General features: G+C 45.6%; 2 protein-coding genes across 4 annotated transcripts; both read right to left on the reverse strand.

Annotated features, from left to right (window-relative positions):
• Window positions 1-1,072: 1,072 nt before the first annotated feature.
• Window positions 1,073-11,708, reverse strand: LOC125725182 (BRCA1 associated protein). The gene is made up of 12 exons (XM_049001895.1): window positions 11,378-11,708; window positions 10,254-10,421; window positions 9,695-9,878; window positions 9,058-9,247; window positions 8,496-8,609; window positions 8,059-8,207; window positions 7,537-7,612; window positions 5,468-5,606; window positions 3,695-3,804; window positions 3,341-3,430; window positions 2,500-2,603; window positions 1,073-2,024 (listed from the first exon to the last, which is right to left on the reverse strand). Exons 1-12 carry the CDS (start codon window positions 11,454-11,456, stop codon window positions 1,658-1,660), a joined length of 1,770 nt encoding a protein of 589 aa, XP_048857852.1. The 5' UTR covers window positions 11,457-11,708; the 3' UTR covers window positions 1,073-1,657.
• Window positions 11,709-12,606: 898 nt separating this feature from the next.
• On the reverse strand, window positions 12,607-26,456 carry mapkapk5 (MAPK activated protein kinase 5). Of its 3 annotated transcripts, none has more exons than XM_048982201.1 (14): window positions 25,582-26,456; window positions 23,675-23,743; window positions 19,238-19,313; window positions 19,050-19,147; window positions 18,757-18,865; window positions 17,391-17,480; window positions 16,725-16,820; window positions 16,147-16,227; window positions 15,879-16,066; window positions 15,626-15,746; window positions 15,296-15,426; window positions 14,931-15,046; window positions 14,730-14,834; window positions 12,607-14,569 (listed from the first exon to the last, which is right to left on the reverse strand). In XM_048982201.1, the coding sequence occupies exons 4-14, from the start codon at window positions 19,133-19,135 to the stop codon at window positions 14,475-14,477; spliced, it is 1,218 nt and encodes a 405-aa protein (XP_048838158.1). In that variant the 5' UTR covers window positions 19,136-19,147; window positions 19,238-19,313; window positions 23,675-23,743; window positions 25,582-26,456; the 3' UTR covers window positions 12,607-14,474. The 3 variants fall into 3 exon arrangements, with proteins under 3 accessions (XP_048838158.1, XP_048838149.1, XP_048838166.1); XM_048982192.1 differs by having other exon boundaries at window positions 23,675-23,748; XM_048982209.1 differs by lacking the exon at window positions 25,582-26,456 and adding an exon at window positions 24,009-24,334 and having other exon boundaries at window positions 23,675-23,748.
• Window positions 26,457-26,748: the final 292 nt, after the last annotated feature.

Genomic DNA, 26,748 nt, shown 5'->3' on the forward strand with positions numbered 1-26,748 from the left:
TGTATTTGCATTAGGTGTTTTATAGTTTAATAGTTACACTCCAGGCTGATATATTCTAAGCATCTTCCTATTGACACTCCACGCAGACAAATGGGCTGATCACATAACAGATACGGATAGCACAGACATGACATTTAAAAACGATCTAACGACAAAATATATACACATATATATACATATACACACACACACTATATATATATATATATATATAGTGTGTGTGTGTATATATATGTGTATATATTTTGTCGTTAGATCGTTTTTAAATGTCATGTCTATATCTATCTATCTATCTATACATATATATATATACATATATATATATACATATATATATATACATATATATATACATATATATATATACATATATATATATACATATATATATATACATATATATATATACATATATATATACATACATATATATATACATACATATATATATACATACATATATATATACATACATATATATATATATACATACATATATATATACATATATATATATATATACATATATATATATATACATATATATATATATATACATATATATATATATACATATATATATATACATATATACACATATATATAGATATATATATATATATACATATATATAGATAGATAGATAAATGTATAACTTTTCTTTCCGAGATGTATTGAACGTGTGCACATTGTTTTATGGTTTCATCTGCATTTTTTTTGTACAGAATACTGTACTTGAATTCAGTTTTGCAGCAATATGACAGTCATGTTCCACACAACATATCCAGGAGGTCAGAGAACCAAAACAAGCTTCTTTAATCAGAAGGGCCCTCCTTCGTCAGTACCCCCCCCCACCCCCACCCACCAGCATCACACAACTTGGCAGGAAATTAAGAGCACATTGCCTGAGTAACATCCCATAAACACTATAAATGCATGACAGATTTAAAAATACTAACAAATAAAAAAAACTAGTAATATGTAAGAAACCAACACAGCTGCCATACCAGAGAATTTGCATAGAATCAGGACAAGCTTAGTTCACTACATAAGACATGTTGTTCCCCCTGCCAATGTTCCCAATACCTCAGTCTTTATTTTGTTAGCAGACTTACAGTGAGGATACAGTTGGACAGTTAAGGCAGGAGCATCATGACTTTGGCTGATACGGGGGTAAAATGGTAGTATGTTCACAAGGATCTGATCACAGGGATGAAATAAACATCAATGCCTCTGATACAGACTCAAAGTACCATTAAGCTTCCACAGAAAAGTACAATAATATTTGCAAGTAAGAGGCAGCTAGACTTACAAAGGATGAAGAACACAGGAAAACACAGGAAAATAAAAACAGAAAATGTGGAGACAGTTAATGTCCCAGGGGAAAGTCCAGCACTTGTCATTCAGCTGGCCAGCACCTCCATACAAAAGGGGTATATTAATCAACCCATGCCTGCCCTCATGAGTCTGCTCAGGGCTTGGCCTTTTAACACTTTCTTTTTCCCTATCAAGGGGACATTTAGTTACCCTTTGTCCCACAAAACAATGAAGCAACAGAATCACACAGACATAAGGGGTCTATTTCCTTAGTAATCAGGTGACTTTGGAGTGTCGAAGCTTGGGCACCTCTTACAGTATATTGTTATTAAATGCTACATTACTTGCCCCGTTTGCCCCGGCCCTTGCGGGTGCCCAGTTTTGTGGCACTGGTCCCGGGGGTGGGGCCAGGCGGGCTGCGGGCAGCGGCTATGTTGATCTGGCCCTCCTGAATCTCCTGCCGGGTCTCCTCAGGCATTTGACTGATCTGCTGCTGCGTCTCCAGGTAGAACATGAGGTCTCGGACCTGCTCCTGCAACTCGGCCACCCGCACCTCCTGCTGGGCGGCTGCCTCTCCTGCCCGACTCTCCTCGTCACGCAGACGCACATGCAACTCTGCTTGGTTGGCTCGCAGGCATTTGTTCATCTCCTGCTCCTCCTTTAGCTCCTGAGACAGCTTGCTCACCTTGGCAGTTAGCTGTGTGCACCTGTTGGGGGGTTGGGGGACAAGGCAAGTTGTAGAAAATGGACGGAGACATTTAGCGCAGGGAGGCGTGGAGCACAAATCCAAATGTGGGACAATTGTGGGAAGAGAAAGATTTATAATAAACCACATAACAGAAAAAATCTGTCCAAAAAAATCATCACTAATCAATTAATTATCAGTTACTCAAATCAACAGATAGTCAATCAACAATTACTCAATTACTTATAGTTCTGAAGCTACAGACACAGGGAGAATAATTCAATACAAATTCAACCAGGGTTTGATTGTGCAAGCATTATAAACAACAAACAAACAAACAAATAAATAAATAAAAAAACAAACAAATAAGCAAGCTTACTAATTAAGAGATAAACAGAAACTAGACAAGACTCCAGCTGCTCACAAAAATCAATAACTGGAAAGGAGTTTCATGAAACACTAGGCAAGACAGTGCCCCCTGGTGGACAGGATCTTACTTCTTCTCCATGGTCTGCCTCTCCTTGCTGACATCTGCTAATTTCCTCTCCAGACTGTCACATTTCTCTATAGTCTCCTTGAATTTTGCCTTCATGTTGTTGATCTGTATGTAATACAGTGACCTATTGTCAAAGCAGAAGATAAACGTAGAGGCTACTAAATAAAAAACCTAGATCAAGGCAGCCTGGAACTATGGGTAATTGTCATCCATCCATCCATTCATTTTCCAAACCGTTTATCCTACTGGGTCGCGGGGGGTCCGGAGCCTATCCCGGAAGCAATGGGCACAAGGCAGGGAACAACCCAGGATGGGGGGCCAGCCCAATCGCAGGGCACACTCACACACCATTCACTCACACATGCACACCTACGGGCAATTTAGCAAGTCCAATTAGCCTCAGCATGTTTTTGGACTGTGGGGGGAAACTGGAGTACCCGGAGGAAACCCCACGACGACATGGGGAGAACATGCAAACTCCACACACATGTGACCCAGGCGGAGACTCGACCCCGGGTCCCAGAGGTGTGAGGCAACAGGTCTAACCACTGCACCACCATGCCGCCCCGGGTATTTATCAGCCGTTTCCTAAAGAAACTGATTTATTTGCAGCACAAAAACACAATAAACACAAACTTTTTAATCCAAAATACCTTTCAAATAAAAATTAAGAATTGTTTACCTCATACTAAAGTAGGAATTTTCTTGGTTACTCTAATACTCCCTAGTGGAGATAACAATTAATGTCATCATTCACCGCTCTCTTATCTCATACAATGTTTCATAAAAATACAGAATATTCTGAATACACAGGGAAAATGGAAAAAAATTCTAATTCCAACCTCCTCTGCAGTATCTTTTTCCAAATGAACAATTTTATTTTCCCAGTAGATCCGCTGGGATTCCAGCTGACTTGTCAGCAAGTAGGAATACTGGGCAGAAAACAGCAAAATGATCCAGTAATTAGTGTCATAAACAAGTGGAGACACACACACACAATTATTTCCCTTTCCCCTGTCTGGTATGTACATCCATCCATATACATATATACACAGAAAGACAGATAGATAGAGTTACTTTATACATCTCAAAGGAAATTTATTTATATGAATATTTCCCTAATGTTCTTGCAGTTTACAGTGGTCACTGGCTCTGGCTGGATGATGGCTGAGAAGGCAGAAGGTGCCCAGCTCTACCTCCAGCTGCAGGGCGTCGATCTTTTCTTCCTGACAGGAATCCCCTTCACACTCGTACTGCACCATCTTACCATCCGTTTTACACGCCACCAGTCGGTGCACGTAGTTGTCTGAGAAATGCAAAAACAGGCCATTAACTTGACACTAGCAGTCATGATCGTCCTGGTACAGTCAAGGGCGGCTATTAATGTGAAAAAGTACGAATGGAACAGCTCTAAAGGCAGTAATGTACAAAGGCAATGCAAAGGTAACCCACAGCGCCTAGCTTTCAACTGCATAGCCGGTGAAGGCAGGGGGGGGCACATACACAGCACAGTATACACAGGTGAGGAACATCCTGGATGGGATGCAGCCCAGTCCTGGGCACAGGGTTGGGGTACAGCCTGGATGGCATGCAAGCCCAATCCTGGGCACAGGGCTGGGGTACAGCCTGGATGGCATGCCAGCCCAATCCTGGGCACAGGGCTGGGGTACAGCCTGGATGGCATACCTGCCCATCGCAGGGCACAGGGTTGGGGTACAGCCTGGATGGCATGCTAGCCCATCGCAGGGCACAGGGCTGGGGTACAGCCTGGATGGCATGCTAGCCCATCGCAGGGCACAGGGCTGGGGTACAGCCTGGATGGCATGCTAGCCCATCGCAGGGCATAGGGCTGGGGTACAGCCTGGATGGCATGCCAGCCCATCGCAAGGCACAGGGCTGGGGTACAGCCTGGATGGGATGCCAGCCCATCGCGGGGCACAAGGCTGGGGTACAGCCTGGATGGGATGCCAGCCCATCACGGGGCACAGGGCTGGGGTACAGCCTGGATGGGACTCCAGCCCATCACGGGGCACAGGGCTGGGGTACAGACTGGATGGGACGCCAGCCCATCTCGAGGCACAGGGCTGGGGTACAGACTGGATGGGATGCCAGCCCATCGCAGGGCACAGGGCTGGGGTACAGCCTGGATGGCATGCCAGCCCATCGCAAGGCACAGGGCTGGGGTACAGCCTGGATGGGACTCCAGCCCATCACGGGGCACAGGGCTGGGGTACAGCCTGGATGGGATGCCAGCCCATCACGGGGCACAGGGCTGGGGTACAGCCTGGATGGGACTCCAGCCCATCACGGGGCACAGGGCTGGGGTACAGACTGGATGGGACGCCAGCCCATCTCGAGGCACAGGGCTGGGGTACAGACTGGATGGGATGCCAGCCCATCGCAGGGCACAGGGCTGGGGTACAGCCTGGATGGGATGCCAGCCCATCACAGGGCACAGGGCTGGGGTACAGCCTGGATGGGATGCCAGCCCATCGCAGGGCACAAGGCTGGGGTACAGCCTGGATGGGACTCCAGCCCATCACGGGGCACAGGGCTGGGGTACAGCCTGGATGGGACTCCAGCCCATCTCGAGGCACAGGGCTGGGGTACAGACTGGATGGGACGCCAGCCCATCTCGAGGCACAGGGCTGGGGTACAGACTGGATGGGATGCCAGCCCATCACAGGGCCACAAAATCATCCACTCTTTAGAGAGGTCAGTTAGTCTAACTGCTTGCGTGGATTGAGGAAGGAATTGGAGCAGCCAAAGAAAACCAGAGAACTCCACCAATGGGTGGGATTCAAACCCCTAAGTATGGAGGTGTGAGGTAACACTGAGACCCTGTACCAAGCTGATAACCCAAAGCTCCAGAGAAAACCTGACTGACTAAGATATTATGGAAAATGTTGTGCCGTATTCCTAGAAACAGGGAGGTTAGTGTGCCGCATGCAGGAGGCCGGCCTCAGCACCTCCAGCGTAGTCCCACACGCGGTGGTTCGTGAGCTGCATGGCGTAGGTGTGCTGCGTCTCCTCAAAGTGCCTGTAGGCGTGTCGGCTGACATAGCGACCACAGCCAATGTGACCACAGATCAGGCAGATCCACAGGTTCTGTGAGGGATTAGGGATGGGAGAAGGAGAGGGAGAGAAGAGAGGGAGAGCAGAGGAGATGAGAGAAGGTGGAGGGAAAGGGAGGGGAGAGAAAAGGGAGAGAAGTGAAGGGGGGAGACAAGAGAGGGAATATAGAGGAGAGAGGGTGGGGAGAGAGGGAGGAGAAGTGAAAAAGGGAGGGGAGGAGGGAAGAGAAGAGAGGGAGGGGAGAGGATAGAGGGTGGGGAGAGAGGGAGGAGAAGTGAAAAAGGGAGGGGAGGAGGGAAGAGAAGAGTGGGAGGGGAGAGGATAGAGGGTGGGGGAGAGGAGGGGAAGTGAAATGAGGGAGTAAATGGAAAGGAAGAGGAGACATGAAGAGATGGGGAGACGAGTGAAGGAAGGAGGGCAGAGAAGACAGAGAAAATATAGAAAAATCAAGATGTGAGAAGAGGCAGACAGAAGAGAAAATTATTAGAGACATGAAAATGTAAAGAGGTCAATAGACAATTATTTGTATCTTTTAACTTTTGTTTATTTGATAGATACTGTTTTTTAGTGTGGCAGCAGGTGGGCAGCAGTGGCACCTGGCATCCGCAGGGTGTGGGTTCGCCAGCCCTTTAAAGTCTGGCTCTGTGTGAGTGGAGCCTGCCTAATCTCGCCGTGCTAATGCGGCTTCCCTCCATGCTCCTGAAGGATGGTGATCGGCAGCCATGTCACACAGACCTCCATAATGCTGCATTTACTGATCAAAAGCTTGTTTTAATGTCCATTGTGTGAATGTAATTCATTCCAGTGGCTGGTATCCACTTTCCATAAGCACCTAGTGATGAAAGTACAGGGCACAGGACACCCTGGATGGGATGCCAGAGCACTGCAAGGCACATGCAACCACACACAATGGTGCACTCACCTAACTGTATGTCTCTGGACAGCAGGAAGGAACCCACACAAACACAGGGAGAACGCGCACAGTCCACGCGCACAGTCCACGCGCACAGAACAGGGCCAGTATTCAAACTCCCCAACTCTGGAGGTGTGAGGTAGAAATACCTCCCACTGAGCCACCATGCTGCCCATTTCAACTGATAAGAGTAAAATGATAACTCTTCGCACTTAAATTACTATTTAAATAGCATGATACAGTATAGCCCAATAACACAGCACATGACAGCGTGGAAGCAAAAACAGTATGTAAGATTTTAAAAGATGCTCTCTCGGGAAAAGAACAAGACAAAAACCTGCAAGCAAATAACCTAATAACCAAGGAATTGCTGGGAGTGAGCAAGGAGAATGCAGATGGTAAGAATGAAATAGGCTGGCATGAGGCCATGGGGCACAGAATAAGGGCTGAGACAAAGGCAGGAAAATGACGTGCGTGACTCTCTGCTTCCGCCCCCTGAAGTGAAAGCAAAAGCACAACAAATACAGGTTACTCCAGTCTCCAAGCAAAAGCTATGGGCAAATGACTGCACAAATTTGGAAGCTATAGGAAGACAAAACAAAATAAAACACTAAAAGGAAATGCAGAAGAACATGAAAGGCTCGCGTGCCCCATCCCTGCCAGGGTTGGCTAATGACTTGGGCATGTCCATTACACTGCTATTATATTACCTAGGAAACAGATTTAGAGATTTACAGCTGTGCACGTCAAACTTAAACAGCTGAATATTCAGGTTAATCACTGGCATCAAAAGCATTCATCCAAGGGGACTTAAACCAGCATACACCCGTAAGCCACACATCACCTACACCAGCTTATGTCTGAGGATTCACCCCTTTCTGCTGGGAACCCGGTGTAGCTGCAGGTTTTCATTGCACCATTTAAGCTTCAGCTAAAGTAATTAGATCCCCGGCTGAGCCAATTTGGCAGCCCCTCTAAGCGCCGTGAGGTCATTAGTGGTTTAGAGTTGGAGAGGGGTTCCTGCAGCGGGCACTCCGGCAGTGCCATTACCTCGTGAACGCCGCATTCGAAACACTTGTTCTCCTCCACCGGCTCAGGGGTCTGGCAGTACCTGCACACGGGACACCTGAGGACAGAGAGAGGTCATGTGCCTTTTAACAGTGGCGGGTAGATCTGCAGAACTCATCCTGCAGCCTGGAGGAAATGCAGACACGGGGGGACCCAAACACATCACTGACCCCTGACTGCCAACCGGCGAAGGGGGTGGGGGATGGCGTGAGAGATGCCTGATTGTCTTTGACTACAAAGGTGAAACTGAAGGTTTAAAAAGATGTTAATAAAATGTAAATAAATTTTACTGAGGGGAGCTTTAGCCAATGTGAAACATGACCAAGCATGTCATGCTAATCATCAGCAACCACACACTGCAGTTTTGCCCACTTTTCTGCCTTAATTTAATAGCAGGGACATCATTTGCCGAGGTTACTGGCCAGTTATTATTATTAACAAGTTAGAAGTCAGCCCAGTGCGGCTCCCCTGAGCTCCAGCATCCTGTTGTGCCCTCTCACTCACGTGGCGTCCTCCCAGCGCAGAAGGCACTGGCTGTGGAAGCTGTGGTTGCACAGGGTGGTAAGCACGCCGTTCACCGACTCGTCCATGCGCTCCAGGCACACTGTGCACTTTGGCAGCTCTGTCAGGTCCATCACTGGCAGGCTGGCACCCTGAGAGGCGGGGTTTATGAATACAGGGCGGGGCATTATATGTCTCGGTTATTCTAGGGTCAAAATTCCTGACAAAAGCAATAGTTCACAATGACAATAACACAAACTCAAAAAGGAGTTTTAAATGGGCGAAGTCACAATAACAGACTGGATACAGCAAAGAATTACAATTACCAGAGACAAACATCCAGAATTTGAATTTTACCACTGAACAGACAAATTTAATCGGGGTGGCAGCTGAAATTCATGGCAAAAGAGGTTTGGAGTAGGGGAAAGCCAGGACCTCACCTCCTCAGATTTGAAGACCTCAGCCCTCTCCACGTAGACCAGCTGACAGACAGCTTCCTCGATCGAGTTGAACTGCCGGCCATTGCAAGTTGCGTAGAAGCTATCTGCATCAGCCTGGAGGAGGGTGGCAGGGGGGGACACAGAGCCTGGAAATGGGTGCTTATACTCAGCCGTGCAGAATGGGGGGGCTATGTGGGTGTGGCTACTATCTAATCCAGACGACAGCATTTATACAGAATACAGAAAGTACAAGTGTATTTGTTTAACATGTCACTATAAATCCATTTTAATGATTTACAACCTATGGTTCACCAGATGCAGGCTAGAAAATTTTGTGCGAGGGGTGTGTTTGCTAAAAGGAGAAGAGGCAAGATTAAAACAGCTCAAGTCTCAGCTGAATCAATATCATCGTGTATTAAATAAAGCACTAAATCCTCAAGTATTATGCCTCAGTGACCAGGTACCATAGCCGGCTACTCAGCAGTTCATGGAGAAGTGTTCTCATCTTCACTGAGGTTCAGTTGTAAGAATGACAACATCTGTCTATGAGACATGTGACTACCTGGGAACTGAACTTGATCAGCACCATGTACTGGTTGGGTGTGGAGTCACGTATGATCTTCATGTGCTCCATGACATCATTAAAGGGTGCTACGAACTTCATGAGGTCGTGACTGGTCATGGTGGCTGGGACAGACAGAACGCAGAGCATGGCACTCCGTCTTACGTCCTCTGTCAGTGATGTCATCTTACTGCAACAGACACAAGCATAAGGAGGCTTCAGGGCCCAAACTGTTTGAATTCATCTGCTTCATTCCTGTTCACTGGGGCCAAGTATTTATTACGCCAAAAGATTATGCATCTAAAACTATACAGATACAATGAAGTTTTATTCACATTTATGTCTTAAATTACTTAATTACCAAATTTTATATTTTTATATTACTGTTCAGAATAAAACTATAACTGCCATAAAGAATATTCCTCTTGCCATTTGCTTATAAAACACACTTTAATGAGGTATTATGGGTGAAAGCATCAACATAAATAGCACTCAACTGACTGCTAATTACACAAATTAAGCTACAGGAAGACCTGATAATAATAATTTAAAAAAAAAATCAGCAAACACAGCCAGCCTGCAACTGAGGTAAACACTGCTGGTCTGTCCACTGCGCGCAAAGGGGACTCATGCTCACTTGGTCTTGTAGAGGTGCATGATGCCATGGACAATCTCCACAGACGGGTTTCCGCTGAAGAAGGAGATCTGCTCTGGCAGCTGTTTGGACGGGGAGTCCAGAACCATGCTTCCTTCAGGAGTGCTGCCTTCATGGCCAGACTCTGCAGTCTCCTCTGCCTCACTGACACCTTTCCCAGAATCCTCTGGAATTATTACCAAAACAAAACAAGCCACCCCTTACAACAATAGAATATACAGCAAAGCATGTCCTACCTCTGGTAAATTGATCCAAATTCAATACACTCCATCCACCTCCCTCTTTGGGCACTTATGCCCAAATAATGACTGGGGAAAAAAAAACACTGTACAAAACATTCAATATATGTACAACTAAAATTGCCCATGTGAAAAAAATATCAATTGTCATGACTAAAGCTGGACTGTACATTTATAAAGCACAAGACAATAAGGTGCAGAAATTTCAGAATAGTCATGGCAAGCTAGTGAAATCAATAGGCCATAACGGTGTTGTGTCCTTCCCCCATAACTCCGTGAGAGTTTCAGAGAAGTTACTCTACCTGTGCCTGAACTGGGTGCGAACGTCTCAATGACCATGTTGACCATGGCCCGGCTGCCAATGTGCTGGTGCAGAAGGGCGGCCCTCTCTGAGTCAGACTTCCCACTCAGTGACGAGTGGGCCAGGCCCAGCGCCTTCTCCTGGACCTCCTCGTCAGACATGTCTCCTGCTATGGAATGAAGCTGACATTCAGCAGCTAGACAGATATGGCTCTATGCAAATATCGGTCTATGGGTCCCAAAGGGCAGTGGCTGAAGTGTACAAGAGCACTTCATCTGCTTACTAAGATATTCAACTTGAATAGATTGAATGAAAACATCAAATGAAGTGTAAACTAGAATGAAGTTTGTTTTTGGTAGAAGCATAATCTAATATACGGCAACAATGCATCTTTTCTTGCAAGTAGCACTCATATTTCTTGATTGAATGCTAATGAATCATGACCTAATAACCTGAACATGTTTTCATTCATTTATTCATTCATTCATTTTCCATACCCGCTTGTCCTGCATAGGGGCACGGGAATCCGGCGCCTATCTTGGAATCAACGGTCGCAAGGTAGAGGATAACCCAGGACAGGGGGTCCCCCCCCCCATCACAGGACACACACACCATTCACACATACGCATTCATACTTCGGGGAACTTTGACATCTCCAAACTGAGTAGGTTTTCCTTAAGTATTAAGTGTCTGTATTTTTTTAAACACATTTCGTCATATTGGCATCGTTCACTTTAACACACCCATTTTAAAAGTATACGTAGTGCGACACGGACCTGAACCTCCAAAACAGAGTACAAATTCAAGTTATGCAGTTTTGATTTATGCTTTTTTACAGTTACTAAATTAACTCTGCCCCCGATTCAGGGAGGGCTGAGTCTAGTTAGTTACACATTTTTAAATGGATGTTTTTTGTTGCTAGGCTTGCAAAAGTCTCGTCGCCCTCTGGGCTTTTTAAAGACTGTTGTTTATTTCTGTGTCTGCCTCAACCGTGACATGAAGGCAGTAAATACCCGGTTAAAGTGCGTGGATAAATACCCAGTTAAAGTACGTGTTGTCTGGAATACCCTCAGCACAAAACATTACTGGGCGTATTGAGGTGATAAGTTCAAAGTCAAAACTCACCGGCGTTGTACTGGAAACCTTCGGGAAACAGGGACTGGTCTGCAATCTCCAGACGGATGACAACGAGTGACACACTCATGTGTTAAACGACGTCTGACAGCCCCTCTGACCAAACAAAACACAACATCTACGGCACAGTGGAAAATGGGACTAAGCACGCGACACGGTCAGGATTTGGCGTGGAGCACTCAACGAATTGTTATCAAACTAAATCTAACGTCCAACTTCTTTATTCTGTGTAACACGGGCACTTTCTTGCCACAATCACAATTCCCAATTACATCAACAGAACGCTCGACCCCGGCTCATACTACTTCCGGGTTACGTTTGTTGTTATACGGATTCTCTATCAGTTCAACCCACAAGCATCCCCGAACTCCTGCGGATCTTACGTTGTTTACGTACGCTTGATGTCTAAATGCTCTATAGCCGCAGTTGTTTTATCTAACTGGCTAGTTAGGGTTTGGCTCGGTGGTGGAATCACCGCGCGTTAACTCTTTTGCATTGATTATTGTACTTTTTATTTATGAACTCCCTGCGGCAGAATACTATGTGTTATCTGTCATGTAATGGACTGGCATCCCGTTCATGGTGTCGCACCGACTTGTGTCGTGTGCTTCTTGGTGTGTGTTCCAGTTTGACCGAGATTGTGTTCTGAGTAAGAGTTAAAAGACGATAGGTCCCATCGGGTCTTTATAAAAGTAGTTCATCACAACTGGGGATTGGATGATGAGACAAAACTGTCGGCACTATTAAGTTATTGTTAATGATCCAGATATATGATCTTTCCAGCTTTATTTAATTAAAAAACACAATTAAATGTTATGAATTAATCTGCAAGTACTTGTTACCATTCTTATCCCAAAAACATAATAGTGAAGACTAGTCGTTTTTTAATTGCCAAACGATAATGAAGAAAAAGGAAAACCAAATAAGATATATACATGTAACATTACAACATAAAAAGCACAGCTATTGGTGAATGAGGATAACCAGCCTCGCGGTATACTGTGACCTATATGATATATATATATATATATATATATATATATATATATATATATATATATATATATATATAGCTTATAATTAAGTGGTTTACTTATTTAAACAGACACACATTCAACCGCCCTTATCAAGGATACAAACGTAGTCGACAATCAAGTAACTACAAACTCTTTTCTCTAATATTAAAGGAAAATCATCGCGAAACAAGAAGTCACACTCCATACCTTTTCAAAGAATTCCTTTAATACAAATATTCAGCATATTCATGACATTTTGTAGCAGGTGGACAGAAATACCCTGAGGTACCCAAACTGCAATAGTAATCTGTCAGTCTAAGAAGAAATGAAACATAGGCCTGTGAGAGAATGGGAAGGAGTAATACCAGTTTATGTATTTATACTACAAAGGCATTTTTGGTAGATCAATTTGGTACATAATTTTTCTGTCCACCAACTGTCTTTGTGTGTAGACTAAAGATTTATATTTTACAGTCTTCAAATATTCAACAAATGTCATCAGTGTTCTGTGTGGATTCTACTTGGGAGGAGGGGGCCGCCTAATGGGAGAGTCATTACTGATGTTGGGATGGATATTCTCTCATTGGATATTTCAGTTGAAGCATTTCTCCCAGGCTGATTTCTGCTGAATGTGACAAGCTGCTTTCTGTGCACAACTGAGAGGTATTATTTCACTGCACAGTCAGACCTTCAAGATTACTTGCAGATTTTCCTATTTATACAGCTCGATGTATTATTAGAGCTATTTAATGCTTGTCTCAAACAGCAAGGCCCCCCCCCGGACCTAAACCAGTAACTGTCAGATAACAAATCTGTATCCTTTGCTGCTGGCTGCAGTTTTTTTCCTTCATGCTTCAGACGTGTTTTAGTGATGTTCCAGAGCCATGTTAAAGCACAGTGGAGATAATTACATTTGGGGGTGGGGGCAATGTAAGATCATCAGTCTATTCAATCTCCAAAGACCATGTTTCTGTTTTATGTGTCGGCCTCCAGACATGGCTGCCTGGGCCCACACAGCCCTAGTGCCGGTCTGTCTCTCTTCTCACCCAGAACAGCTGCCTTTTAGATCTGTGGCCAAACACACTGCCCACCCTGTTCCCCCATTCCTGTGTCATGTGCTTCCGGGCAGCAGCATTACATAAACCTTATGTAAACAGGGTGAAATTCTCCATCTGAAATTTAGCAAGGTTACTCCAAAGGTGAGCTTTGATTTTGGTAACAAAGTGGAAATTCAGAAGCAAGCACACATTTTCCCCCCTTTTCTGGTATTTTTCATGTTATCAAATAAAACCATTCTACCAGAACTTTTGTTTCAGACCAATACTGAGGAAGACTGAGGCTTGTGAACTAGGTTGCCTGTTTTTTTTCTTTAATAAACCACATGGAAACCTCTCATTATCATAGTTATTATACTGTACCTGTTATCAGCAGTACTATAATAGCTTATCGGATAATAACTTAAAAAGTATTTCCTGCAATATAGCTTCCTCCTAGATATTGCACTGTCATTGTTTAACTCTCCAACCAAGAAGTTTCACAGTTTAAATCGCTGACACCAGACTCTGAATCAACAGCCACTGAAATCCACTTTCCTCTATATCTACGACCAGATCAAGGAGTGGATGACGTCTCATTTTTATATTCCTACTTTTGCTGTCAATTACCAAAATGTCAGGCAGCAGAGACTGTAGTATAATAATTTAAAAACTCTATTAGTTTTTAATAAATAAAATTAACAGCATTATTAAAAGAAAAAGAAAAAAAACACTGCTATGGGTAACTCAGATGAGCAGGGGGTATAAAGGCTGAATTCCCTTCCAGTGGGAACTAAAATGGATTTAAACATTCGCTTTGTTTGTTCATCTATGTTTGCTGTTGTGTGTAAAAAAAGGGATTTACAGTACCAACAAGTCATCTTTGAGTATATCTACAGTTGTACAATACTTTTGCAAGCGAATTCATGAAAATATGCAAGTCCTGCACTTAAATTTACATAAAAATTAGTCTTTACAGTTATTTTGTTCAGGAACAGAGAGAATACTATACAAAATAAAATAAAAATACAGCACTGGCTAAGGAGAGTCTTGTAAGTTTGTTTTCTCCTCTATGGCCTGTTTGACTATCTCTGCCAACTTCAAGCGATCCACTTTGTCAGAGAAGACCCTCCCTGGAAAAAAGAAAAATAACATCAGAAAATCACCCAAGTAAACACAAAGTGTGGCATTGTGTGCACAGCATTGCGAAAGATGTACTTGTTTTCTGGTATGAGATGAACGAATCAGGAAACGATAGACCAATGTCAGAATCTCATGGTCACGTGCACCTACCATCCCAGTTGAGGCCTTGTAGGCCGTCTCTCAGCAGCTTGCAGTCGCGATTGAAGCGCCAAGCCTCGTGCATCACCTCATTCAGCTTCTCATCCTCGTTTTCCCCTGAAGTGAGGAAGCAAAGCCCTTCAGTGAGTGCGTGCGTGTGCGTATGTGCCTGTGCGTGTCCATGACATGGGCACATGGTTGCTCTCTTCTCACCGGCCTGGGGTAGGATACACTGGGCGATGACGTCCCTCAGTTTCTCCAGAGCCACGTTGGAGTCCTCCCCCCCGTTCTCCGGGTCGTGGATGAAAAAGCCATCCCGGGGCTTTGTACTATGAACAGTAAACAGTAACAGCCTCAGACACAAAGACGACAAAAGGGAGCTTAACTGGAGCCCCTAGCCCCCCTGAAGCCTCTGAAACCACGGGACTGGGCTCTATAGAATTAAGAAGACAGCCATTACGCAGTAAGTCTCCTCTTACTGTAAAAGGATATACAGGAACAAGTGCGGGACAAATGTACAAGCGAAACGGATGAAGAGGACGAGAGAAATAGGCCGTGACGCGGCAGCACGGACGGACCCCAGCAGTTTCCTCTTCCTCAGGATGGGATTGTTGACGGAATTCAGGGGCTTGAGGCTGACGTTGAGGTCCTGTATCCTCATGTTGGCCAGCTGCTCTGCGTGGGCCTGCTGGAGGCCTGCCACCACCGCCTGCAATTCACACAGGAGGCCCATCACGTTTGCATTCTCTCCAAAGAGGAAACGCACGAAATCCACATTTCACATCCAGAAATGGCATTCTGGGCCTGAACCGTTAGAGTAATCATACTTTCTGCTGCCTGGAGAGGTGAAAACAGTTTGGTGAATGTCTTCTCCAAAGGGTAAACACTCATGCCTTCCCCACACTGACCTTGTCCATCATCATCTGGGCAGATGGCAGTACATTGTCCAGTGCTTCTGTGCAGTTGAGCCAGGGGTGAGCCAGCACTCCCTCAATGGTCAGTCGCTCCTCTGGTTTCACTTTCAGCAGCCTGGGGGCGGCGCGGCACAACACATGCTCAAAGACCAGCGAGACACCTGCAACGTCATGTGACCGAACACTGTCCATGAAGTCATAATGAGACAGCAGTGTCCATAACAGTGCTGGATATACATGGACATACTTGCGAACAATATCCTTGGCCATCTCAGAGATCTGGCTCCACTCCTCCTCGGGGAACTCAAAGCTCCCGGTCATGATCTTCTTGCGCATGTCCTTGGGGATGGTGCGGCTGTGATGCTTGGAGTAGAAAGGCGGGTAGCCACACAGCATCACGTAGATGATTACCCCCAATGACCACAAGTCACAGCTCTGTCAGATGGGGGGGCGGGTGTCATTACGAGATTCTAACCTTGTGGTGAGCACAGGGCACTGCTAGCAGACATACTGACCTTGTTATAGGTATAGGGAGTAGGTGAGGTAGGTATGATTCCAGACTTTTCCTTCTGGTGTCGCCTCTGCGCCTCCAATACCTGAAGCACACAGAGTGACTGAGAGGATGCAGCAAGTGGGATAAATGGGTGAATGGAGCGCGAGCGGGTCGGAGGCGAATGGAGCGCGAGCGGGTCGGAGGCGAATGGAGCGCGAGCGGCTCGGAGGCGAATGGAGCGCGAGCGGCTCGGAGGCGAATGGAGCGCGAGCGGCTCGGAGGCGAATGGAGCGCGAGCGGCTCGGAGGCGAATGGAGCGCGAGCGGCTCGGAGGCGAATGGAGCGCGAGCGGCTCGGAGGCGAATGGAGCGCGAGCGGGTCGGAGGCGAATGGAGCGCGAGCGGGTCGGAGGCGAATGGAGCGCGAGCGGGTCGGAGGCGAATGGAGCGCGAGCGGGTCGGAGGCGAATGGAGCGCGAGCGGGTCAGAGGCGAATGGAGCGCGAGCGGGTCAGAGGCGAATGGAGCGCGAGCGGGTCAGAGGCGAATGGAGCGCGAGCGGGTCAGAGGCGAATGGAGCGCGAGCGGGTCAGAGGCTTTACCTGAGGTGATACGTAGTAAGGTGTGAACTGCGGAGTCATCAAGTCACCTTGGTCGATCTTGGCAAAGCCAAAATCGCATAATTTCACAGGTGCATCCTGGGAGGGGGAATTTAAAACAGGGTGGGGGAGGGAGGATCCAATCATCAGTAATTCAGAATACATCACAGATTACATGACAAAAGCCACTAAATGAGGAAAACATGAGGACACTGGTATACTTCACTCAAACTGAAGTATACCTGTAAGCTAACATACCACCATCACAGCGCCGAATCAAAGATGAGGAATAAGGATGTTTACTTTAAGCAATAAGTATTAAAAATGACGGGGAATAACCCCCCTACTTGAACATGTTGGACAGAACATGGTAATTCTACAGGTCTGTGTGACCGTTAGGTGCTGCACCAGCATAAATCATCCATCCATTCACTCCTATATCGCTCACACCAATTCTCCAATTAAATTACTCATTAAATTATATAGCCCCATTGGCAGGCTGCAATATTTCCATGTCATAAAGGTTTTACATTGATGCCCAACGTGAACAGATGTATAAATCAGTGCCAGCAAATCCCATTGGCTGCCTCCCCGACAGGATGACGCCCACACGCCTGGGAAGATCCCAGGCAGAGCTAAAGGCCGTTTGGGGCCGGCGTCCCACCTCACCAGTGAGTTGTCCTTGAAAAGCAGGTTTTCTGGCTTCAGGTCCCGGTGTGCAATGTTGAGTGAATGACAGTGCTGCAGGGCCTGGCTGATCTGTCGGGAAGGGGGGGGGGGGGGGTCAAAAATGTCACATGACACTACTCACCCTGGTGCAGCTCAAGGCTGGCTCACACTTACTGCATGGTCAGGCCCAGCACTCAAAAGCTGAAACAATGTGGATGTTCAGTTCAATGATACAAATGTAGCTCGATTCTGCCTTTGTGCTACTGGCCAATGAACAAAGAAGATTGAACCAAAGATCGCATACAGACACTGCAACATCATATGCCTATGCATCACTGTTATTATGGTTTTAATTTTTCAATTTAATTTCAATTGCTAGCTATTACAAAATGTCGCAATGTAGTGCCGTTGACTATTTTTGTGGTTCAAATCTATTGCACGAAAGAGGCTCGAAGATAAATAACTACTTTAGCTAAATAATATTTTAAAATGCCAACAGAAAGTATGACATTTGTTTTTATTTTAATTTAGGCAATTTCGGAAGAAGTATCTATAGTTTCCGTTTAGCTGTAGTTTTTATTTTCAGTTTACAAAAATGTTTTCATTAACGATAACCTTGCCTTATTGTATCCATACCACAATTCATAAACGTGACTTAACAGTGGCTCTGCTCTACTCCACCACCACAGGCCTGATTGGCTGGTGCGTTGGCGCAAGATGTCTGACCATTTAGGAAGGGCGGGGGATGACTGCGTCCGTAACGAGTGTGAACCCGGCCTCAGGCATTGAAGAGCCGCTTCACAACATACTACTCAACATAGCCGCCTCTATATGAATTAAGCTCAGCAAAGTTGGTGCACCAGTGACGAGTACACAGCACCTTCAGCAAACAGCAGCGTAAACTTGGCCAGGTTACAGGCTCCTGCCCAATTATCAAACTTATGCCAGCGACTCACACAACCGAAACTGAACATAAGCATCTGCTAAATAAATAAACGTAATACAAAAAATGCAGTACTTCACCATTTGTGCTTCTTAGTATCCTACATGGCCATTTAGGCCTCCTTTCTAAGGAGCTACATGTCCTCTTAGCCTAGCTGTTTATTGTGTCTATTGCATCTGACCATGATAAAGAGGGGGTTTCATCACTGTTTGTGAGCAAAGCCTTGACGTCCTTACTTTGATACTGTCGGTGTTAAGATGAAGTAATCGTTAATGATTGACTGTTACTGATTAATGTTAATGATTTACCCTGTGCTCGTTCAGGAATAAAGGGAAAGTACAAAATAAAACGCATTTAGGATGGAAAGATCTAGTATGAGGTAGAAAACATCAATCAAGTGCGTTTAGCTGGAGACTCCCCTACCTGCTTGGTGACCTGGCTGGCCATCTTCTCAGTGAAGTGCCGGTGTTGGCTGATCCGATGGAAGAGCTCGCCCCCCTCCATCATCTCCATCACGATCAAAAGCCGGGCCCTGGAGATGTGAGAGACAGCTTGTTAAGCAGGAACATGAAGTCAACAAAAAAATATGCAAAGACTACAACAAATGGCTACCGTGCACTGACAAAACCCAAGACAAATACCTACTCAAAGGTACAACAGAAAAAAAACATTCCAGTTTGGGAGCAGCCCCTTTAAACAACAGGTTAAGGCCACACCTGGAACTGGACTCATGTGGGAACTGGACACTGTTCGCGTACACATCCAAGATCTGCACGATATTGGGGTGACCTGCACACATCATGTGGAGTCGCACCTGTTGGGGAAATCGGCGTTATTAGGTGACTGGGTCACACTTGTTTGTGCTACAGTAAACTTGGTGATGTCATGGGAGATGAGCTCCTACCTCATTGCGTGCTTTGGGGCGGTCAATGAGGATCTTCAAGGCTAACCGCTCCTGCGTGGACTTTTTCACACATACCCTATGCGGAGGGAAACATACCCACGTGACATATGCGGCATTATCCACCAAGAAGACCTCCATACATACTTATACATACTTAAACATACTGTCATGATCTCTTATCAACTTAAGAGACTTGGCAACCCATATAGCTCTTGGTAACCTGGAAACCCAAGGTGACATTAAGTGCCTGCTTAACAACCGTGCACTTCCATTAACATCCAAATAAACTATGAACTTCTGAAGAGCAGGTGATCCAGCCTTTTGCCGAAAACCCCATCCATGATCCAGTGCCCTGTTTCCAGATCGCCTGACCACAGCAGAGAGACTCCATCCTCAATTTTCAGTCCTTCCGTCCACTGCGACACTCATACTGAAACACTGACATCTCCACCCATGCCTTTCATTTGAAATAACCTCTTATCCGGTTTGGGTTGTGGCAGCACTGTGGAAAGCTGTTTATGAACGTATAATAATTAGCTGACTCACTGCCTAATATGCCTAGTAATGACTAGTTCATTTCCTTGAGGCATGCTTGCCCTGCCCCACCAAACAAGAACATCATTTAGGCCGCCTCCCCCCCCCCCCCCCCCCCACGACATTCACATCCCAGCCCGCAACTACCCCACCCCCGTCTCTCCCTGAAAATGGAGAATCTTGCAATAAAATGTATGCCACAAATTTCCATACTCTGCTGCAGATTTCGTAAGAGAGAAACACTGTTCGGAAAACGTCTGGTCATTAAGCACTCTACATAAAGATAATATAAGTCAGGAAGCAACCCAGTCCTCACCTACTGTCATCCAAGGGTGTGAATCTGTCAAAAGGTGCTGGGATGACAATACAAAAATACATGTGCAGCAAACAGGCAACTGAGCAATCAAACTGATTAAAAGAGAAACCTCTTTTAGCATCCAACAATGTCCCCAAAGTTAGCATCTGTACTGAGCTCTGTTACACATAAGCTTCAGAGAACGTCTGACATGTGGGAGACTCAGAAGCTGGACAGCCCAAACACTCGATGCTGGATCCCTGAACTATTATATAATAAAGGAAAAATACATGAATTTACATAATAGACGTATTACATTTGCCTATGAGGGCAGAATCATCTACAAATAGCGGCCCTGGAGCAAGGCCTGGCTCAAGGTCCCAATACTGAAACGACTACTCCAACAGTCATGGGATTAGAACCCACAACCTTCAGCCAGGAGCACCTACTGAGATACATACTACAGCTACATCACACAACAGGACCTTTGCCTAGAGCTCTGTGACTAACCTTTTTAAGGCATTAAAATCAACACCCTGGTCTGGATTCCAGTCTCACCGGACATCATTCTTGCTGATCACAAAGGCGGATAAACTAAGTACTTTAATCTAAATTACAATGAAAGGGCATTTTGTGAATCCTATTAACTGCCACACCCCCTGCTGTTCATGCTGCTTAATGGTTGTTTACAATAAAGCTGAAAATGAAACACTAGCCTCATGTCACCGTTCTGTTTATGGAGCTTCCTCTACTCCCAGTTCAGCAGCTGGGACTGTAGCGCTCTAAAGCACACACAGAGCTCTTTCAGGTTCAGGCTTCAAGGTCCTTGGGAACCAAAAGGGAGAGTCCCAGGTGAGGGGAAAGGGAGGAGTGCCGGGCGAAAAACAGCAGTAAAAAGAACGATGCCAAAAAAATAAGAGCCTGTTACACTCTGTTTGCACTGAAAAACCAATGTAACAGTCCATCAGCGAGGGAATCCCGCTGGTATACACAGCCAGCTAAGAGCTGAAAAAATAAATGACACTTCATTACGAGTGCAAGCGAAATGAGTTAGAAAACAGCACAGCAAAACAGGCATATGAGGATAAGCTTAATGAGCTAAAACTGCGGACATTTAAAACGGTGCGATTCGGTTCGTCCACAGCAAGGCCTTTGCCTGAATCAGGACCATGGAAACGCTTACGTCAACCTTCATTCTGGACACCTGAAATGTAACTTGGCATTTTGGTTAAATGGAGGTGTCAGGAGGAGTGAATAGTCCAGAAACAAATGAGCCTGTATTATCCTCAAAGGGTCGTTTCTCAAATAAAAGAATCCTAATTTTTTCTGCTCTCTTGGTTAATTACCAGTGCCGATGCTTTACATTGCTGACAAATTTAAATGCTGAAGCCCTTCAGGTTAACCTGCACTTCCCAGTCAAACTCTGCTGCTTCAAACCTGGAATCCTCCAGGGAAACCCTGTTCGTCTGGCTTGAGACGCCCATTATAGTGATGAGGACCCAAAAACCAGGCCAGAACCAATTATGAAAATGACTGGCATTGCATACCAGACTCTAGCCATCTAGACCAATGAATCTGCCAGTCCAGGGCGACCTCCAGGCAGTCAAAATGTTTGCTTCCTCCCAGCTCCCTGTCAAGTGCATTTTTTTAGGGAGCAGAAACATGGACTGTCTGGGGGGGGGGGGGGGTCCCCGAGGACCAGGTTGAGAAACATTGATCTAGACTATCCAGGAGGACCATAAAGTTGGCGCTCATATGAAAGCCACAGTTAAACCATCCTGAAAATAAGGCTAAACTGGGCTTACTGCACATGCACTGCATGTTGTCAGGTGAACACTTGAGGAATAAGAAGTCACGGCTTGTAATGAAGTAGGTCCCATAGGGCTGTGCTTTGGTACTGGAGACACAGCGTGCGGCTATGGTCTCTCGGTAGGAGATGGAGAAGCCAGCATCAGCTGCCTGCACCGCCTTCTCCTCTCCTCCCTCAGTCAAGACCCAGCCTGTAATGGCAGCTACAGGGCAGACAGGCAGGTGAGATGGTCACCGTGAGCCCTGCCCAGGCCAAGCCAGCCCTCTAGAATCACTCTCAGCTGACCAGGTTCGTCTGCTGCGGTGCCCTTTTGTCTGTTTGCGACAGCGCCTTTGTGGTGGGCGGACAGCTCCCACGCCACCACCCTCCGGAATCCCATGGCAGCCAGGACAGGAAGTAGGGACACGCACTTAAGGGCTCCGGTAGCAGTGTGTTTATTGATATGGCGATGACACGTGGGAGAAATGTGGAGCAAGCAAATCACTGGGAGAGGAAATGACCGCATGACCGGACACAGATCCAAGAGGTAAGACATAATAAACATCAATACCCCAAAGCAGTCAGTCAGAGGCACTCCAGTACTGATCACTGCCTCTCAAAAGATGGTGTGGCTCAGTGTATCATTCAGATTACTCATCCTTTTGGGAAGGAGACTACTTTGCCTCAGGCCCGTGTGGAAACTGCAAAACAAGCCGTGGGAGCCCAGCGAGCCGCCACCCAGAGCCGGCATTGTGGTGCAACTGCAGTCGGGGTGGGCGTCATGGGGGCGTGGCTACCTTCGCAGCGACACCCAATGAAAATGCCCCTTTTCGCTAATGTGAGTGTGTGCTGGCTTATTGTATTCATTTTAGGGAGGAAATCAGGTTTGTAATTAAAGAAACAATTGTAGTTTATTTTGGATTTTTTTTTTCCAGACGGTCATCTGCACAAAATCCCTTTGTCTGCATCAATTTAAATGTCTAGAAAATTCTCTGTCGCAAATGTAGGATGTCATCAGGGAGGAGGTGTCCTCTAGGAGAACGGAAATGCTCAGGTACGTGCAAAGCCTGTTTACAGCAGAGGAGCAGGGATAAACTGACGGAACGGACACCTGGAGACCCTGCCCATGCGGGTGTCTGTTCTAGTGGGAATACTGACATCTCATCAAGATATGTGATTCATTGGCTTGTTTATCCCAGAATAGGCAGGACAAGAGGCTGGGGACACCCTGAATGGGATGCCAGCATGTCACACAGGGTGCACGCACGCACGTGCACACGCACACGCACACACACACACACACACACACACACACACACACACACACACACACACACACACACACACACGTCGGGTAGACATATCTTTATGGGGACCGCTCATTCATTTCTATGGGAAAAATGGTAACGCTAACTATGACAACCTTAACCCCCACCCTGCCCTAACCATAAGTAACCAAGCAAAATACATGAGTTTTTGCATTTTTAGTTTTTTTCATTGCAGTCACGGATTTTTACTAAATTGAGTTTTCCCTTATGGGGACCAGGAAACTGGAAAAGAAACAGGTATTCATCACGCTGTGGGGACACTGTGTCCCCATAAGGTAAGGTGTACCCGCTCACGCACACACAAGGCAGTTTAGACACACAGTTACCTAACCCTGTGTTTCTGGATCCATGTGATTGTGAACAAGGGGAGGTCACACAAACTTAGAGTGCCGGGGACAGAACCAAAGCCCCTGCTGGTGCAGAGCTACAGTGCTGTCTGCAAAGTAAGGCTTCCGACCATTTAGAAAATATGACAGTGAGTATGGACCCACCTGACAGGCCCGCTGATACCCGCCCCCAGTTTCTGTGTCCAGTTGATGCTGTACTCTTCTAGGATGGAACTGTCCTGTCCAAAAGAAATATGTTCATTAAACACATGTCCACTTACTGACTTAAATGACAAACCGAACAGCACAGGAATTATTGCAACATGAAGGTTGACCTAATGTGCCTTAAAGTTGTGTTATTTTCAACATCAAAAACAAGGCATGAAACTAGGAAGTGAAGTCAATATCCACATGTAAACGAGGATTAATACGGTACTCGAGCATTATAAACGATAACGTATTAACAAGCAAATGTAATCAACACTCATTTTCATCCTACATTTTAATGTTGTCATAACTTGTGCCGTTTAAGTGCTATAAGCTTTAACGGTTTGCCTATAACACCACGAAGACAAGACGTAAACAATAAATCATGTGTACTGGAGAACAAGCAGAAGTGCTGCAGAAAAAATGACAAAAAGTCCAGCGGCTTCTTTAAACAAAAACAAGTTTTTTGGTGTCTCTGGCACTATTATGGGTACAGTAAGACAGATAAAATGGAGGATTATTTTTCGGTTAAAAGTTATGCAACTTCCATGTGCAGACGAATGGATCGGTTAAATATTAATATAACAAAAAAATGGTGCGATAAAAGTCGCCTGGACAGTTTTACCCCACCCCCCACCCGGTACATCAGATATAACTACTTGCACCGTCGCAACCATGAATCTACTGCCGATCTGACATGCGAGATTGACGCAGTAAAATAACCGTTTTACTGCACACGTTACACCCAAAGCCGCTATTTACCCAGTGCAGCAAGTGCGGGAGTCATGTCAGACTGGGCGATCTCCGCAGGCTCGCAAGGCGGTTTAGGGTTTCTCACTCACAATGACAAAGATCCAGAAGCATGTATGAGATCACCTCCTATTTATATATGCGAGGGAGAACGGACGTGACCCCAGACTTAAATAGACTTGATCTTGAAAACAATCTTTTGCCTTTTTACTAGTTTTTTTCCAGATGTTCCTACAGTTCTTCTCTCTACACTGAGCAGCACTAATCTCTGCCAGCATTCACAGACTTCCCAAATTTCTAGGGAAATAAACATTTATATCTCCATATGTAACACTCCAAATATATAGCTTGGATTTTTTTGGAAGCTCTACGATTTGCAAAGGCCCACAGAAAGCCATTTTATACAGGAGCACAAATTGCCCCCGATCCTAAATAAAGGGCCGCTTTTAGCCCCTTTCCGCCCGGGTAATACGAGGTCGCAGGATAACGTATTTCCAGACTGGGCTTTTAGTAGTGCTGACACATACCAGCATCTCCTGTCCTGTTTGCTAATCAATGCGTTTCTATGCGGTCTGCAAGGGATGGCATTAGACAGAATATATACAACAACCTCACAAATAAACAGGGACATACTGTTCCGTGCAATTTCCACGGAAACAAGTAGGGGACACTTCAAGTAGGGGACACTTGAATAAATAGCGATATCATGTCATAAGTCATGGCTATTTATTAGAAGTAAGTATGAGAGAGCAACTGCAAATACAGTAATTTGGGGGGAAAAGGTGAAAACACGTGTAGATCAATTCGACAAGTTCAGCAACAACAACAAAAAACCGACTTTAGGGAAAGTGCTAAAAAGAACGGTAACTGGGACTATCGGAAGCATTTCCAACATTGTTTGAAAATGTTTCCGATTGTATCAGTCTCTCCTTCTTTGCACTTTCCGATCTTCTGTGCTTTCGTTTTTACGAGCCCGCAGTGGGTCACTTTAGCTCACTAACGCCGGCTGGAGCCGTAAAAGCTGCGACGGGAGCTGTTCTGCTGACTTGGCAGACAAAGTTTGGCGTGCAGAGACCTTTACAAGCGGCTGGCATGGGGTGGCCATCAGCCCTTACCTTGATGAATTTGTCTAGATTGTTGTCCTCTGACATGGTGTTCACATACGCCAGCACTCCTCTGTCCTCGTACTTCTTTGCTGTGCTTTGTGTTGCGGGCGAGCTAGATAAGTTAACTAGCAACTTAAACACGGGGCAGGGAAATACAGTTTCCCTGAAAAATGATCTATTTATCGTTAATGTTCGTCCAGAGGTTTAAAGTGACATGTCAATGCCATGATTGCTTCCTGTTATTCGGCAGACAGCCTGTGCCACGCCGTGTGCTCCTCCGAAACCCCGGGTACAGCAAGCCGGCCACAGCCGGCCCCTGCTGGAATGGCTCGGCACTCAAAGCGACGTTTTCAGCTCCTGCGGCTAGTCTCGGCTGTGCCTTAACGACCATGGAGAGCGGTGGCCCGATGTGGGGTGTCCAACCCTCGGAGAGAACGGGAGTCCCTGGCTGAGAGCAGAGATCGGTGCCCAGAGCTGCAGAAACCCGCCAGTAGTATATGGCCGATAGCAGGTTGTGTAACAAGGTTTGTGTGTTGCTGGGTGACGAGATGGTTGGCTGAGGATTTATTAACGCTTTGGGAGACAAAGCAGATCGCCGTGTGACAAAAGAGGGGGGTAGAAAGACTGACACAAAATAAGGAACACTAGTAAAACTGAGTCGTCGGGATTAGCTAGCTACCACGCCAGGTCGCCATTTCAATTATTCATTTATCTTTAAAAAAACTCGAAACGATGTCTGGAACAGTAACGATTACGTTTAGTCAAGCGCACATACAGTTATAAACATATAGCTATATATACAGCTGGAAGAATATCTATATCACGTTAGACTTCTTTGGTTTGGTGCTTCGCTGATCTCTTGCCAAAGAGGAAAAAAGTCACCGGAGACCAAATACTGCGACTAAGATGTCTAAAAATATTCTAGTCGTAAAATGGACATTCTTATTCATTGTTATACAATATATTAACATAGACTGATTTCAAATATTTTATTAGGTAATTGACTGTGATATTTATCTTAAATCATCGCTATATTTCCTATTATGTCCCTTTCGTTGTTTTAATTTAATCAGGCACATCTAAGACAACTACTTTGGCAGGCCTCCCAAGAAACGCGTGGGTCCTTGTCAATGCGGCTAGTGCGATAAGGTCAATTAGCTGTATTTAAGTTAGTTC

The sequence above is a fragment of the Brienomyrus brachyistius genome, chromosome 2, assembly GCF_023856365.1.
Source record: "Brienomyrus brachyistius isolate T26 chromosome 2, BBRACH_0.4, whole genome shotgun sequence".
Classification (NCBI taxonomy): Eukaryota; Metazoa; Chordata; class Actinopteri; order Osteoglossiformes; family Mormyridae; genus Brienomyrus; species Brienomyrus brachyistius.